The sequence below is a fragment of the Anopheles funestus genome, chromosome 2RL (assembly GCF_943734845.2).
Source record: "Anopheles funestus chromosome 2RL, idAnoFuneDA-416_04, whole genome shotgun sequence".
Taxonomy (NCBI): Eukaryota; Metazoa; Arthropoda; class Insecta; order Diptera; family Culicidae; genus Anopheles; species Anopheles funestus.
The window spans coordinates 63,332,966-63,351,180 of NC_064598.1; the positions used below are offsets into that span (position 1 = coordinate 63,332,966).

Genomic DNA, 18,215 nt, shown 5'->3' on the forward strand with positions numbered 1-18,215 from the left:
ACAAGAGACAAACAAAAAATATTAACACAATGGACAACACACACAGGCTCAACATAACAGTCTGCAGTTAGTAAAATATTAATTGATTACAGATGCAATAGTTTTCTTCGCAAAACATACTGAGACTAGAAAACTATCCATACTTACTCGTCATTGCTGTCGGAGGAAAGATTGTGCAGGTTGAAGTTATTGTTACTCCGACTGCTTCCGCTACCATTACTTGGCCCATGTTTGTTTGAAACTTCACCAGCGATCACTTTGTTTCCCTTGCTTGTCGATATGTTGGTAGTGGGAACGTCAACTGTTATCGTCTTATCGTGCTTTTTCTTCGTTTTATGTTTCTTCGTCTTCACCACTGGCACAACGGGAGCGATATCAACTGGTGCCGGTATCGATCGTTCATTGCCAGAATCTGAATCGGCAGAATCTGCTGATGATGCTACTCCACCAGCTTCGATAGAAGAACCAGAAGATGTGGAACTACTCTCTGTAGAAAGCACTGTTTCGCTGCTGCGAATCTTCGAGGAGCGCGATTTGCGGGATGCTACTTTTTTCGAAAGCACAATTCTATCCACAGACGGTATGCTAATCGGAGGGCTCATTATACCCGCAACACCTCCCGTATCACCTATTCCGTGAGTGTACGCTACGGAGTTTACCACCGACGCGGTACCACCCTTTTTCGTTGGTGTCGATCCGTGTGATGACGTTTTGCTGGACCGGTGCCCACCACCGCCGCTTGCTATCGAGTCCGCATCTGAATAGCGAGCACTGGATGCGGCACTCGTAGTACCACCACCACCTCCTCCACTGCTATGAGTATTGTGTCCTTTGCGCACTCGTCCCCGTGCTTTCAGATGTGTTTTATCCTTCTCAAAGGACTGCGATCGACTCCGCCTTGTAGCACCATACCGTTCGTCTTCACTGCTAGTTGAACTGTCGCGAGCTTCACGTTCGTTTCCGGAACCGGCGATCAGCTTACGTTTCCACTTTTTCTTCTTCGTATTGTTAGATGTGGCCGATACTGCTACACCATTACCAGACACTACGGCTTCACCTTCTGGCTGAAGAACTATATGCGCGTTAACGTGATGCAAATTTACACGATGCTGCTCATGATCTCCGCCAACGGTACTAGGTACATCTGCATCTTCCGAATCGGAATCCGACATGCTCGAGATAGGTTTGATCAGGCTAAACTCTTTGGCTTCCTGTAGGGCACATATCACATCTTCCTGCTCGACGATACTGTCGCCGAAAAAGTTCTGCTGTTGACGGTGGTGAAGATTGAAACTACCAACCGGATGATGCTGTTGTTCCGGACTTTTCGCGGGACTGGACAACGATAACCGGTCGGCACCGTCATCCTTTAGCTCACTTTTGATACCGGGCGTAGGCGAGGCACTATTTTCGCTGGGATACGGTTCTTGTTTCACGTACGATGACGACGAGGATGATGCATTGATACCGGACGAAGACATACCCGTGCCTGCAGGCAGTTCGCCATTGCTTGCACTACTGCTTGCGTTTGACAAGTGGTCATCGTCCAACGGTGGTAGGGGTTCGTTTTTTACTGGGGCACCAGTGGCGGACCGTCCGTCCGCGATGTGGGATGCAATGAATCCTTGTACACCGTCACTTACACCGCTCAATCGTTGCGGTCGCAATGGAGATGATATGGAATTTTCCTCGAGCGCGCGCTGCAGATTATGGTGTTGATGTTGATGATGATGATGCAAACCAGAACGGTCCCCGGTGGCACCACCAATATGGGGGGCACTTTCGCTTGTTGGCACTTGTTGACTACTGCTGGTAGGTTGCTTTAGGAAATTTAAAAGCGACCAATCGCTCGGTCTCCTCACGGGACTGGTGTTTCCACCGGCACTACCACCACCTGTTCCAGCCGATCCAATCACTCCTTCAACTCCTGCTATGCTACCAACGTTTCCATTAACTTCTCCACTCATCGGAACGCTGGAAATGGGAATGCTTCCTCCCCGTTTATTGCCAATGTTGGAGTCCTCGCTCGACGATTCTTCTGCACTTTCGTTCGATGAGGTATCACTAGAATTTCGTTTCTTTGATCCGCCATCTCCACCATCATCACTGTCGGAACCGTTGTTCAGATTATCGTCCTCTATGTTTGAGCTAAAAACGACCAAGAATCGAAAATGAATTTACTATGCCGCGCTTATAAAGGGAGTTCTTTAGTGGACACCGAGCGATCGACAACTTACCCTAGTGGACGAAGCATCGCCAATCCGGAAACTGCACCACACGCCAACGGTAAATGATACAGCAAATATGGCCACCGACACCAACGGTCATGTTCGCAAGGACGACGGAGAAATGACAGGCGCACCAATCAATCCATCATCAGGTCACAAGCACACAGTTGCAAAGGCGGTCATCAGGATAAGCCCAAGGTACGCGACACACATTGACACCAAAGCCGGGGCGCGATGGTTCGAAGATTCGAAGAAAAGCCACACGAATCAGAAATGTGGGGAGCAGGATAGTAAGAAAGAGAAATATCGATTAAAAATTGGTAATCAATAATTCAACGATTATGGACGAACGCTACGACAGCCTGGCAAAGCTCGCTTACGAAAGTACGTTCTCTAAATGGGCATTTTTGTGTCATCGGTCAAGAATCGTTAAGAAAAAGGGATAGTATATTATTCCCATACCAGTCCACACAGAGGGCCCCTCACCGTCCCATAAATAGTTTGTGAGGCAAACCACATACGAATGCGGTAAGTTCCTACAATGTTGCATCCACCAGTAAAATCAAATGTATGAGTTGTATGCAAAAGCTGTATCAAATACAGTTATCAAAATTACAGTTTATGCTTCAAATATTCCATATTCATTTTAATTACTGCACCAATTGACGGGTGTGATTATAATTTACATCTTTATCTTCGTAACAACATTTTTCACCTATTTAGCATTGCAATTGTTTTCTATTCGACTATAAAAAACAAGCCCATTTCATCGTGATACATGAGTGCATAAACAACTTTCTCTGCGAATGCGTCCCCCATTGGCGGGGAAACAAGTCGCGCGATTGTCGTAGCGCGTTAAGCCAAACAAACGCCAAACAAAAGCCCATTTGCTACCTTTAGAGCAAAGTACAAGCGCTCACACACCCAACCAACCATAAACTCAATTACTACGCGATATCTGACAGACACGTGGGTCATCCCTACCCCCTATTCATCATACCGCACACCAACCGGAATAGCAAAACATTCGCACACCGTTATACTTACGGGACGATTTCGCGGCACCTCCCACTAATGGCTCCAAAAACCCCGGGGTGGCATAAACGTGCCTCTTGTTTGCGCTCGGGTTGTTGAAGTTAAACTTCGATTCCAGCTCCTTACGCGGCGTTGCCCCAATCTCCGTCAGCGGCGTCAAGATGTTCTTCTTCATTTCGTGCAATATCTTCTCAACGTTGCTGCCCTGTTTGAGCGGAGTTGAAATATCACTTGAGTTCTGTTGTTTGTTTCACATGTTTGAATGTTTGTGAGTGTGTTTGGTATTGTGTTCGTATAAGATGATGTTTGGCGCCGGTGTGAATTGTGACGATAAAGGGTTAAACAGAAGAACGCATGAAATAGACGAGAGTCAACATGAAAAGATTGTAAAAAAATTAAAGAGTGCAAAAATTCATTAGAGAAAAAGCTTTGTAGACAGGTTATGCAAAAATAGTACATCTGAACATACTATACAAAAAGATAAACACACAAAACGTAAAAATACAAACATGCTTGAATTGGTACAAAGAACATACACTAAAATGCAAAGTTAAACAAATACAAAATATCTACGCTATAATTGGAACTAATCAAGGTTTTATCTAGGAATAAAAAGCTAATTAACCAATATTATTTTAAATTTATTGTTTTTAATTTAACAAAGAAAATTTAATTTAATTTTAATTTTAAGAAATTTAATTAATTTAACAAAAAAAATAAATCAAATTTATTTTTCAACTTGAAGAACCAAAAGGAACGCAAGAAATAATGAATGAAATTGCAAAAAAACATAATGCATTTAGGTACATTTCTCATTTTTAGTATCATTTTTTTCAATACGTAAATTAAATTTATAGTTTTAAAAAGCGGCAAAATAGCACAAACATTAAAAAAAAAACAAAGATATGTATGCATTCAACTATAGACGCAACGACCAAACGTGAAACATGGGTGATGGGAGTGCATTGGATTCGTGTGTAAGTAACATAACATAAGGACACATAAAAAAGGATAACTAACTACTCTAGGCATTTTTGCATTTGCAACCTGGGGCAGTCGACCGTTGGGCATCTGCGAGGGTAACTTATCACTGCCGAAGGATGGGCCACCTGTTCCACCGCTACTACTACTGCTGCCGATGCTTCCCCCAGACGATGCTCGCCCATTCATTACCGAAGGCGGAATAGATAAAGGCGGTCCTTTTGATGAGACTCCATGCACCTAATGGGAGCGTGTGGTAAGATATAGAATGGTGAGAAAAGGAGCAATGAAACAACGTGTCGCAAAAATGTAAATTGGAATGATAAAATTGATTATTTCCGAGCGGTTACCATACACTTCAATTAAGCGCGTGTTTTTTTTAAGTTATTGATCCATGTTTCTTTAGAATAGAGTGTGCAATTGAGAACGCAGTTTTCGACATTTATTCGCACCAGCGATTGTTACATTCTTTAAACATCCTCCAAAGGTATTTATTTCCATTCAGAAATTAATTAAAATTTACCATGTAAAAGTGAAATTTACACAATTGAAGAATCAATTAAAATGATTACATAAAAATATGATTTTAATTCCTACCAAAACTAACAACAAATGAAACACAAAAAATACTTTGAGGTACGCATTAGGAACAATAATTTATAGTTTCAATTCGACACAAAATCAAAGCGCGATAATATCAGTTCAAAATAAAAAGTAACAATTATTAAACTTAATTTTTCATTTGTTAGAAAAAATTGTCATTTGTTAGAAAACTAATCTTACCTCGTGTTTGTTGAACGACCCAGGCGCGGAAGTGGACGAGGAAGTTGAGGACGAGTAATGTACTGGTAGTTGGCTTCGTCCCGCGCTCGATCCCGACAACGACGATGGTCGTCCATTGTACATGGAGCGATTGTCGGCTGGCTTAACGAAATTGGCGATACTATTGCTAATGGTACTACTACTATTGCTATTGGTTTTTGGTGGAAGCGACCGATGGTGGCTGCCAGAGACCAGGCTGGGCATCACGCTGGAAGGACGCAGTGGCGTCGAAGGGGTAGGCGCGATACCGATCACTTGATACGACGTGTACGGTTCCAGGATGTGCTTCTTAGCTGCTTCGAAATTGCCGAGTCGCTGTGCGATGTGCATATCCGTATCGGATGGACTTTGCTGCAAAAAGCGTAAACAAATACGAAACAAACAAAATGTGTTAATAAAACATGTTGCTTACATGGGTCATGAGTTAAAAAAAAAATATACCACTGTTCCATTGAGACATTCATATTCATATAATAACTCCCCCTACCCTAAGATTCAGTCGAATTAGTACAACAAATTAAACGTATTTTCGTTCTCCCATTCAATTTCATGTTCAATTCGCTCAAGAAAAAAGCATTCTATTGTCCTTGATTGTGAAAAAGGTACCTTGCTGTATGGTAATTATTAAAAATGTGCATTATTTAAACCTCCTGTCGTACAAAATTGTTTAACGTTCGTCGACCGGCATCGATCACAGACGGATGAAAACATAAAGGAAGCCACCACAATAAACAAGCTCTGAATAATCAATGTAGTGAAATCAATTAAATTTTTATCATTACCGCTCGCTTCATTTCATTAAACGATTATCGTACTTAACCTGCCCGGGCTGCTACCGCCAACGCCACGTCACCGGTACGATAGAGATTTGCGTTCACTATCGTTTTGATCTTTTCACTTACACTTTTACCGCTCTCACAGAGACAATTTTGCAAGTATGATAGTGATTGAAAATTCATTTTCCATTGAGGTACTTTCTAGCCTATTATGTTTAAAAAGAGACGCATTAGCAACGCTTTCACAATCCGCTTATCAGTGCTTTTGCAGCATCTGCTTATTCACTCTTTGCGGAATAAGAAACGATGTACTTGGTATATATATAACAAATTCTTGGCTTATGTAATCTATCAATAGTAAATAAAATTCACAAGGGGCGGCCCGGTGGTGCATGTGAAAAACGGCGCCCGTCCACACGGCAGGGACCGGGTTCAAATCCCATCCGGACTGTCTCCCCGTAGCATGGACTGACTATCCTGCTACGTGGTAAAATAAGTCTTGATACGGCCAGGCCGTTCTAACCGAGCAAAAAAAAAAAAATTCGCAAAAAAAACATTTCAACAAGGTGTATATTTTTGAACTGCACATCCAAGGCCTGCGTCTGTGTAATTAATAGTAAAGGCTATATACAGATGGGGCGGGCTGGTGGTGCATGTGATAAACGGCGCAGGTCCACAAGACAGGAGCGTGTATCAAATCCCATCTGGACCGTCTCCCGTAGCAAGAACTGAATATCCGGCTACGTGATAAAATAAGTCTAATAAACCATAAATATTCGACATGAGTTTATCAAGCGTTCTCTTGTTGGCTTAATAACAAGAGAAAGACAAAAGCATGGTGATACTCTTATTATAATTCCTTAAATATCTGAATCTTGAAAATTAGTTAGATTAATTTGCCGTTTCGGTTTTGATATTATAACCTAATATTTAAATCTTAAATTTTAACAAGATTTTATCCAATGCGTTAGTGTGGTATTACTTAAAAAAAACATTTCAGACCTTGGTTCAAAACACTTCCAAAACGATTTGTTTGTTTTTTTCTTTGGTTTATTTTCTATAATTTTAAAATTACAGTCACATATGTATAAAGCGTACCATCAAAACGACAATACTATCCCAAGCGCATTAATCGGGCACAACGCGAAATTTCACATGCAAAACATGACATCGCACTTAAATCACACCCGAATGCGATGATCTCGTTTGAATTCCATTCTCGCTAACCGTGGCTCAAAAGACTAGAACTAGCTCCAGTCTGATTTACGGAAGCGGCGACGTGCTTTGAAACATTCTTCCCACAACTGTTCGTACTGTTCGCTCTCGTCGTCTAAGTCTACACAATAATGCAATCAATGTACCCTAGAGCACACAACTTTCTACGCATCTTGCAGAAGGTGCAAACTGGCACACTAAGCTTTTCCTCTAATCCTCGTATTTAACCGTTTCGGTGCAGTGTTCTTGTCTCTACTTATGACAGATGTCGTCTATTTGCGAGGTTGTTTTACTAATGTGGTGACAAGGATAAACGCATAACTGCACACAGCGAAACAAACGATGGTGGTACAGTAAGCATGGGGAAACACACTAATGAGTATGGTTTACGAATTATATTATATACGAATGACGAGTAAAATTTATTGTGGTTGAAGAAGATTATGCACAGCCACTTTCGTGGAAAATACAGCTCATTTGTCATGAATACTTGTTTTAGAAATCATAATGTGGTTATTCAAAATTAAGATCACACGATCTAAGTTTAATATTTAGAAACAGTTTTGAAGCACCATCGTCATATTTAAACTAAATAGGCGAAATATTTCCTACCGATATATGTAAAATTGCAATAGAAACGCAAAAAAGATTTTAATTTTTCTCTTTACTACACCAAAACTTTTCAAATCGATTAGCAAAATGAAGGCAGAACCAAGAGCTTTGTTTCTACTATTTTCTTCTTCCATCGAATGGATGGGAACGAATGTGCTCATCGATGTATGTTTCAATCGGATGGAAAAGCTAGCAAAATCGGACATAAATGGATTGATATGTATGGCACTGGAAAGTGATGTATGTATTTCCCCATCGCCATGTATCCTTGCCACATTGTAAATGCAAACCTATGGCTTGGCTAAACTTCTTTCCAGTTAGCCGGAACGAAAGAACCAGCATAACCGAACATGTACATGTCGAGTAACGAAATACAAGTTATCTTCTACGAAACAGTGTGGGAATTTCTGCCAAACAAAACATTCATCCCAGCAGCTTCACTATGTTTCGTACTAAATGGATACTAGTAGAAAAGATAAATCTTCCCCAGTCCAGCGCGTGTAGGGCGAATGGACATAAAACGATCAAATACGCACTCGTCCTGCTTCCACGCACAAAAGCACACCAAGCGATCTCATCGTTGGAAAAACGTGTGATTTATGATAAAATCAATTCCTCCACCATCTGGGGAGATGATGGTGACCATCGGGTTTAGCTTTCGCGCTTACTGTGTATCACGGTACATGAATACAAGATTACAACAGCATTTTCAACAACAAACCAGCAATATTTTCGAACCAAATCGAAGCATCGTATCACACAACCGAGAAAGGTACTACGTGCACGACGCCGTATATCCTTTGAGATCGATTTCGATTCCTAAGGCACGATCACCAATCGATGGCGCCATACACAGGAGAAACAAAAAAACCCGTTGATTTATGAAAAAAGCACACGTTGCTGTACGACTATTGGAAGAAAGCAAAAACAAGTCTGTTTGCGTATCGTAAGAACCGAGAGCCGAGACAGAACTGATCTGGACTTGGGATAAATAGAAACGTCATCGCGTCAGTGAATACATTGCACGGGTAACCAATTCACCAACCATAAGGACAAATGAGTTCAACTTTTGCGCTCGTAAAATGACACTGTATCAATTTCATTTTACTTTCCTCTTGCAAAAGCATAAGGAAATGTTAAGTTTATGCAAAGCGGAAAAGGAGGTAAAGCACATAATCAGGAAAACTAAGCACGGACGAACGAGTGGCTCTTGCTTTACGACTTCCTTACGATGCTCGGTCCCACATCCCGCAGAAATCAGTAGCTGGCGTTCAAAGAAACCAACTTTCCTTTGAAAGAAAATTGTTGAAACTTCAGCATTGCGACCGAGGCTAGAGAGAAAAAAAAAATTGCGAAGAAGGATCTATGGATCGCGAGAGACATGCAAGAAGAGTGGCAACATTCTCTTTTACTCTTTCTTAAACCAAACGCTATAGCTCATTGTAAAGTCTGTCCAAATACAGTCCAAAGGTAGAGGAAATGTAACCTCTGGCAACATGAGAAGATGAGAAAAAAAAACATTGGGAAACAGAGAAACAGTACATCGTAAGACAGAGTGGGTTATCAAAACTCTCGTCCACAAAATGTATATCACGTTTCTATCACGAATTTACAGAGATTACACTATTTTTACTTTAGTTTTGTATTTATTCTAAAAAGCAGCTTTCAATAAGAACTTCAGTAATAAGGAAATTTATCCCATTCCTGAGAGAATTATAAAAATGATAAACGAGTACCGTTGAGTCGTTTTTTTAACATATATATATATATATATATATATATTAAACCAGATTTGCAAACTTTTCTATGTTTGCATACACATAACATATAAGAATCTGTAATGATAGTATATTTCTGTCTGGAAAAAAAAATTAACTTATCTTCGCGGTGGTAACATTTTTAGAAGAGAAATAATGAACGAAATAAAAAAATAACGCTAAATGGGTAATTGCAATCTTATCACAACGGGTTGAAAATGCACTTTTTCTTTGCTGATACTCGGCTTCCTGTTTTCAATGGCCTCCTTACTTGGACCCTGCTGGCTTGTTTGCTATGGTACACAATTTCTAACATAATTTCTCGATACTTTCAAGAGCTTTTTATTTGCTCTTCCCATTCAACAGTGTTCGGCAACTTTCTTCCCATAACTTTTCTTGCGGCAAGGTTGCTCGCTGTTTTTTTTTTATCAAGGAGAAATTTATGCTTCTATATTTATAGTCCTTTCTTCCCAAGAACATACAACGGTGGTGCTCTAGTTTTTAGTTACATTCTTCGTACATTTATGGACGGCTTACTTTTTTTTCAAAGTTTGGCCTCTAGGTTATAATGTAAAACTACATTGAAGCTTCTAATCACTTTTGATGCTATTACTATTACGCTCGTTGAAATATGATAAAATGATAATTTAATTTTGTTAGTAGCCTAATTAGTGCAAATATAAAAGGCTTTTTTCCTTAAGAATGTTAAACAAATAGAAGTTCAATACTTTTTGTGGAATGCAACATTCATTTCATATTTTACTGCTATCCTTTGAATTTTTGTATGATTTAATTTTTAAAAAAATATAACATAAACATAAACAAGACAAAATCTGGTTCTGAATTTACTAGAGCAAAGTGATGATTACTAATTATTAAATATTAATTGATGTTAGCAACTTCACGTTTCGTATAGCGTGTACAATAGATTAAATCTAATGTGATTTAAATCTTGGCAATACATTTATGAACAAAAGAAACGACTTAAACCTAGCAAGGTTTTTTATTTACAGTTAATTTGTAATTTAATCACATACTGGAAGCATTACGAAACAATTGATTCAAAATTTATTACTTATAAACATTTGTTAACTGCATCCGAATATTTCAATAACACCATTAGGGAGAATGTAAACACTCATATAACCAATTACTCTGTAGCAAAGCTCTAACAGCATCAACAACGCAGCGGATCAGTGAAGTAAAACAATTAAGCGCGTTGAGAGTTGTCAGCAACTCAATTAGCAGAAACAAATGGGAATCCAAAAGCTCACAAAAAGACTACGCTACTATCGACACCTAACACACGCTCTCAGACTCTCCCGAACCACAAAATCATCCGTAACCACCCAGCCCACAAACACATCGTTCAACGTTCAATGCACCCGCCGGTCGTTCGTACAAACCAGCAAAGGGAGGCGGAATTAAATAAATACTCCGATGAATCGTAGTCACCCCCAACCCCCAACATCACACGACCAACCAACGGCATTGAGAGCCTTGTCACAAATCGTTGAACCGAACCGATAAATTAGAGCCATTCGGTGGAAATTCGACCAAACGACGAAAGGAAAAGTGCTAGCAAAAAAGGTAACGGAAAAAAAATCCTTTGTTGATGGAAAAGTGAAACATCCCTTATGTTCGAAACTCTCTCGCAATCACTGACTGAAGACCTTCGTTGAACCATATAGTGCTGGAACTTCATGTTGATTTTCATTTCAAGAACGAATTAAGAACATATCAAAGAAAAAACGCTTTTTACATTCATTTTACAAAATGTAACTTAAACTCCATCTAACACGCTCATTGGAGACTCCTGATCTATTAAACGAGCTAGAAGTGTCGTGAAGCAACGGATTGTTGTTGATCGTGTTATTTTTCCGTCGTGACATTCGACAACAGACGCCACCCTATTGGTTGTAATTACACGATAACAATCACAATGCTCGAAGTCGAGCGTTAATTTCCGATAGGTAAACAAGTCATCAATCGTTGCGTCGACGCTTTCGTCCCCGACTGCGGCACCTTAACATGCCTTTGAAGGCATCAGGATGGAAGATGGTAAATAATTTTCCTGCTACATTTAAGCAACTTCAATCTTACCGAGGTTCCATTCTCACAACCAATATCGAGCAAAGGGATTATTATTGGAAAGGATAATGACCTTCAGGGATATACTAAACTAAACAGCAATATCTCTGTCTATTGTATCAAAATCTTCGACTTCCTTGACTTGATTTAACAAGTAGCTGGATAGCCAGTTCTGCACTTGTGAGTACGGTCCGGACAGGATTAAGGACGTGGCCACTATCACATATACTACCAAACCTCTGATTACAAAATTTATTTCACCAAACTTTAAATTGATACACACGTGTGTTTGGAGGAAGCAATACTATCCACATTGTAGTTAATCCGCAATGTCAGCATGACAGATGCACAACACCATAATGCTACTGAATGTACATCAAAGGGTTTACGTACGCCAGCAATATTTGTAAAAGGTGCATTCGTACACAGGCGACAAAACCAGCAGCAACTGGTCGGACCCGGCAACTGATGAAATGGTAAACATTCAATTACACTTAAGCGTCTGACCAGTGAACCTACATCCCATTTTTTACCTTTCGACCAGACAAACGATGAGATAAAATATAACCAACATGAACTCCCACATGGATTGCTCCCCTCAAAGCCATGTGATGCAAAAGCACAAAAAAACATTGCAAAAATATATCACCGAGCTATGAAACGGAATCGTTGCATCACCACCCATCAAACCAATATTATTGCGAATTCATTGCAATAAACTACATCGTTGGGGAAGAAGCAAAAAAAAAAAAAGATGAGAATCCCTAACCGCAACATTGGATTGAGCCTTACTACGTTTTACCATCCCTCAGGGGTTTGACATTAATTTTAATATATTACTATTTTGTTGATGAGTTTTCCCTACGTTTCCAATCCTGTTTTGATGCATGTGGATATGATTTATGGTTCTTTCATGAGGAGAAAATGACGGAAAATAAATATTTAACAAACAAAAAAACACATATTTTGCTGGGATAATTTGTAAATCATAGATAAATGATTGATATTCAAAAACCGTGCCTTTATAAGAAGTCCAAAGACAAAGTCCAAATATGCATATACTATTATACTATACTATATCATATACTTATACAATTATACACTTGTGGCGTAACTAGCAAGCAAGCTCGCACGCAAGCCAGCGGCGAGTACTAAACACCGAAGTGTAGCTGCATGAGTTCGGATATCCGATCGAGGAAAACTGCGCGGCCGATACTGACCAGGAAGGTCAATGTGAAATAAAACGCTCTCTGTTATCCTGACCACGAAGCAAACCGGACGTGTAAGATATCATCCTTTTTCCACATCCGAATACACCCTTTGATATTCCATAACTGGTGACCCCGAACGCGAAATCCAATAACTGAGTGTCGATTGCAAAATCATAATCGCGCAATTTACCGCCGCGGAGTGTGTACCGTTGTTAAAATCGTCGTCGAGTTATCTTTCAATCGCGTAGTTCACTTCCGCACGGATCGCATATCCCACACGCCACGTGTACCGCGCTTTCCCCTAACAATTAAACGCGAGTGTTAAACGTTCAACGCGATGCCTGACACTGAACTGGCAGGGAAGACGACAGCACCGATTGTGGCGAAGAAGGAAGAGGCAGAAATAGCGAAATCAGAAGCCAAGATTCGTTTCCCCGACTTCGACTCCGAAGATGTAGAAACCTGGTTCGTGTGCTTAGAAGCGGCATTCTATGTGAACAGTGTGCTTTCCGACAAGCATAAGTTTAACGCGGTGATAGTAGCACTTGGAACACGCGCAAAATTTTTTCACCCCACCATTGCTAAATGCAACAAGTCGACCTTGACAAATCGATATGACACCATGAAAAAGTCAGTCATCGATTTTTTTCTGCCGTCGGAAAACCAACGTCTTACGAGCTTACTCTCCGGTGTCGCGCTAGGTGATCGGAAACCGAGTGTGCTCCTTTCCGAGATGCGCAGAATGGGAGGAGAAGGTTGTTCCGATAACGTCCTGCGTAACATTTGGCTACGCGCTTTACCGACCACCGTTCGTTCTATCATCGCCGCGATGCCATCCGCATCGCTTGACGAACAAGCCAGCGTGGCTGATAAAATCCTCGAAGCCCCCACCAACGTCATAAGCACCGTAACAAAAACCGATGAACCTGCACCCCTATGCAGTTTAGAGGCCCGCATCGATGCACTCTCACGTCGCTTGGATGAAGCTCTATCAGCTGATCGTTATCCGTATCCTCACCGTAACACATACAGCGATCCTCGACCCAGACAGCGTGCTCCGTCTAGACAACCATGGGGCCAACGAACTTCAAGTGCCTCGGGATCACGAACACCATCACGAGCTACACGACGCTGGATCTGTTGGTTCCACTATCGCCATGGGAACAAGGCAGAGAATTGCGAGAAGGAACATCCCAGCGATCCACAGACTACATGTATTTTTTTCGACGAGCATCTCCCAGTTTACTCCCGAAAAAAATAGTGCGTTTCTCTCTCACCACACATCCCGATTGCGCAACTCTCACCGGCAGAGCCGAACCAGTCAGCACCAGCTATAACACATCCCAACGACAACCTGCGTGCAGCACCAGCTTACCATCACACACGACCACAACACTAAACACGTCTAGCACCAGCATCAAGCTGAACCCCGGTAAAGCAGAAATCATCGAGCGAATATACGTGAACGACAGCAGAACCAACAACAAGTTCCTGATCGACACCGGCGCGGAGATTTCGGTTATACCACCGTCATACAAGGACAGAATGAACCCGATGCCAGCCAGGAAACTTTTCGCCGCGAATGGTAGTTCAATCGGTACGTACGGCACTACGAATCTTACTTTAGACATCGGTCTTAACCAACCATTTACATGGCCTTTCACCATAGCAGACGTAGATTCACACATTATCGGAGCTGATTTTTTAAAGCACTTCGATCTACTAGTAGATATCAAACGTAACAAGCTAATTAAAAATAAGTCAGTCGTCACTAACACTCTACCAGCCCATGTAGCCACCTGCAGTCCATACGATAGCTTTTCACAACTACTAAACGAATACAAAGATATCACAATACTAGACAACAAGCATAAGCCGGTCAACACAAACGTTACGCACCAGATAATCACCACCGGTCCACCCGTCTTTTGTCGCCCACGTCGTTTGGACCCAGAAAGACTACGCGAAGCGAAAGCAGAATTCGATTTCCTAATTGAAAATGGTATTTGTAAACCATCAAAGAGCTGCTGGGCTAGCCCTTTGCACCTGGTTAAAAAGGCTAACGGGAAGTGGAGACCATGTGGGGATTATAGAAGCCTAAATGCAATTACTGTGCCTGATCGTTACCCCGTGCCGCACATTCAAGATTTTTCCACGATATTGTTCAAAAAGAAAATATTTTCATGCATCGATCTACAACGTGCATACCACCAAATCCCCGTTGCACATGAAGACATACCGAAAACCGCGATTTCAACACCATTCGGGTTATTCGAATTTAATTTCATGACATTTGGCCTGCGAAATGCCGGTCAAACGCTGCAACGACACTTACATACCATCCTTGGTGATTTAGAGTTCGTGTTTCCCTATGTTGACGATTTATGCGTTGCATCAGAAGACGAAAAGCAACACCGACAACATTTGCGCATAGTATTCGAACGCCTGAGACAAAACGGCCTTACCATTAATCCCGAAAAAAGCCAAATTGGTCGTTCAGAGGTCGAATTTCTCGGCCATTTGATAAGCGCGGAAGGTATTAAACCTAAGCCCACTAAAGTGCAAGCAATCCTTGAGTTCCCTAAACCAGTTGTAGCCAGACAAATGAAACGCTTCCTGGGGACGATTAACTTTTACAGGCGTTTTATACCGCACGCAGCAGAAAGCCAGCAAATTTTGCATGGCATGATAAACGGTAACATCAAAAATGATTCTACGGTACTAAAATGGGATGATAATAGTAGCCAAGCCTTCGAAAAGTGCAAGCACGATCTAGCAAACGCAGCTTTACTCGCGCACCCATCACCAAATGCAATGCTCGCCTTAGACGTTGATGCTTCCAATCAAGCTATAGGAGCTGCACTTAATCAACTAACCCCCAAGGGTCTCGAGCCGTTAGCGTTCTTTTCAAAGAAATTAACACCTGCACTACAGAAAACCAGCACTTATGATCGCGAACTTTACGCTATCTACGAAGCGATTAAGCATTTTAAAGACCTCTTGGAAGCTCGCGAATTCGTAGTGTACACCGACCACAAACCGTTAACCACAGCATTTCAACAAAAACTAGAGAACGCCAACCCCACACAACAGAGGAGATTAATTTTCATCAGCGAGTACACAACCGATATACGTCACGTTTCTGGAAAGCACAACATGGTTGCAGATATGCTTAGCCGCATTGACACCATCAGCGCACACATAGATTACCACCACATCGCTGAAGCACAACAAACCGACACCGAATTACAAGATTTTTTAAGTAACCCACCGGAATCAACTTCACTTATGCTTAAAACATTGACCGTACCGAATTCTACTAAAAAAATATTTTGCGATATTTCAACAGAGCACATTCGACCTTTCGTTCCTAAAGCACACAGAAGAATGATCATATCCAAGCTACACAACCTTTCGCACCCCGGGATAAGAGGAACCACTGACCTGGTATCAAAACGTTTTGTATGGCCATCTATTCGAAAGGAATGCAAAGCGTTCGTAGAAACATGCATAGAATGCCAAAAAAACAAAATAACACGCCACAACAAATCGCCTATCACCACTATAGCTACACCGAGCGAACGATTTACGCACGTCCACATGGATCTAATCGGCCCACTACCACCATCAGAAGGAAACGCGTACTGCTTGACGTTGATCGACAAATTTACGCGTTGGCCCGAAGCGATCCCAATCCCTAACATCACAGCCGAGACGGTTGCACGAGCCTTCATCGCCGGATGGATTTCCAGATTTGGTGTTCCGGCAAAAATAACGACTGACCTCGGTAGGCAATTCGAATCGGAATTGTTTCGCTCTCTTTCGTCGACGTTAGGTATCGATCACCTGCGAACAACACCCTACCACCCTCAATCCAACGGTCAGATAGAACGAATGCATCGCCAGCTGAAAACCGCGATCCTTTGCCACAAAAATGCTCGTTGGACTGAAGCACTGCCCATCGTGCTACTCGGCATGCGCTCCAGCATTAAAGAAGACATCGGTGCAACGACTGCAGAACTCACGTATGGTACAACACTACGACTACCAGGTGAATTTTTTGACGAACCGAAGAAGGCAGCAAATGCGACTCCGGATTATGTGGCAAATCTCAAACAAACCATGTCATCTTTAAAACCACCCCCGCAATCGAATCACAACACTGGGGAAAAGGCGTATGTTCAAAAACAACTGCAGTCCTGTTCTCATGTTTTCGTTCGCATCGATGCCGTTAAACCTGCGTTGACCCCACCTTATGATGGACCATTCAAAATAATCAAACGCCACAAGAAATCTTTCGTTTTAGATATTAGAGGAAAGAAGTGCGAAATATCCGTCGATCGACTGAAAGCAGCGAGATATGATGAGCCAGACACCCAACAGCCCGACCCAGCCGATCCTCAAAGGGCTGTCTACCGGACTCGATACGGCAGGAAAATTTATCAACCGGATAAATTTTAAATGAAGGGGGAAGTGATGTGGCGTAACTAGCAAGCAAGCTCGCACGCAAGCCAGCGGCGAGTACTAAACACCGAAGTGTAGCTGCATGAGTTCGGATATCCGATCGAGGAAAACTGCGCGGCCGATACTGACCAGGAAGGTCAATGTGAAATAAAACGCTCTCTGTTATCCTGACCACGAAGCAAACCGGACGTGTAAGATATCATCCTTTTTCCACATCCGAATACACCCTTTGATATTCCATACACTTAAGTAAAATTTACCAAGTTAACAAAAACTGAGACAGAAAACCACATTTGGTTAGATAAGGGATATATTCTTTAAATCTAAAATATTTCTTAGAAATTGATTTATTAACGTTTGACAAGCACTTTCACCATGAAACGCAGAATACTTCATATGCCATTCAACTACTACGTTCTACGTGCTATCTTTGTACAAACTGGAACAGTGTAAGAAAGCTTACAGGAGCTAACAACTCACCACCAGCATTTCTCCAAACATTCCTATATCCTGCCTCTGCAAGCAGACACTAAAAACCTCAAAATATTCTCGCTCGTACGTGAGGTGACGCTGATGTACGTGAGCGTTTCAAGTTGTATATTAGTGTCTCCTTCTTCCAGGAAATCAACCAATATCCCAAGAGAATCTTACTTTTTTTGCCTTATATTCCAGTGTGCTTCCCAGAACATCCATCTGGTACATAGTGAAGGTGAAAAGTAAAGGATTACCAAAAAACTTTACCAGAGCTCCTTCCGTACGAGCTAAACCAAAGCTGAAAAAACGGAAAGAGACGCACCTTGTACAACCTGCTATACCTGCACCGAAAAAAAACTGCTCATGTGTAACGTACACGAGCGGAATTTCAAACGGAAACTAGACACGCGCAGCCATAGACCAGGATGCAGCGCGAGTTCATATCAGTGTGTCATTGTGGCTTCCATTGAACACTAGCGCGTCAACATCAAGGACATTGCACTTCCGCCCATGTTTGATTTGACGTGCAAAAAAAGTCTAATCTTCCCT

General features: G+C 41.6%; 2 protein-coding genes across 22 annotated transcripts in view; one reads left to right on the forward strand and one right to left on the reverse strand.

Moving 5' to 3' along the window:
* The window catches only part of LOC125766101 (AF4/FMR2 family member lilli), a 76,939-nt gene that overhangs the window by 7,923 nt on the left and 50,801 nt on the right, over positions 1-18,215 (reverse strand). For 18 of the 21 annotated variants that reach the window (XM_049431738.1, XM_049431720.1, XM_049431722.1 and 15 more), the window contains 5 exons: positions 5,028-5,417; positions 4,284-4,484; positions 3,276-3,501; positions 2,238-2,268; positions 148-2,148 (listed from right to left, as the gene is read on the reverse strand). In XM_049431738.1, the coding sequence (XP_049287695.1) occupies positions 148-2,148; positions 2,238-2,268; positions 3,276-3,501; positions 4,284-4,484; positions 5,028-5,417 (2,849 nt within the window). The remainder of the gene's footprint in view (positions 1-147; positions 2,149-2,237; positions 2,269-3,275; positions 3,502-4,283; positions 4,485-5,027; positions 5,418-18,215) is intronic. The other 3 variants (XM_049431741.1, XM_049431739.1, XM_049431740.1) reach the window with 3 other exon arrangements.
* LOC125766156 (uncharacterized) lies at positions 12,626-17,428 on the forward strand. Its single transcript, XM_049431852.1, has 2 exons — positions 12,626-14,325; positions 17,019-17,428. Exons 1-2 carry the CDS (start codon positions 13,800-13,802, stop codon positions 17,039-17,041), a joined length of 549 nt encoding a protein of 182 aa, XP_049287809.1. The 5' UTR covers positions 12,626-13,799; the 3' UTR covers positions 17,042-17,428.

Bases quoted from the DNA above. Each gene is read 5' to 3' on its own strand.
- LOC125766156 (XM_049431852.1), top strand. From the start codon at position 13,800: ATGGGGCCAACGAACTTCAAGTGCCTCGGGATCACGAACACCATCACG. The intron at 14,326-17,018 runs GTACGTACGGCA...AAACGCCACAAG, and splicing joins CGCGAATGGTAGTTCAATCG to AAATCTTTCGTTTTAGATAT.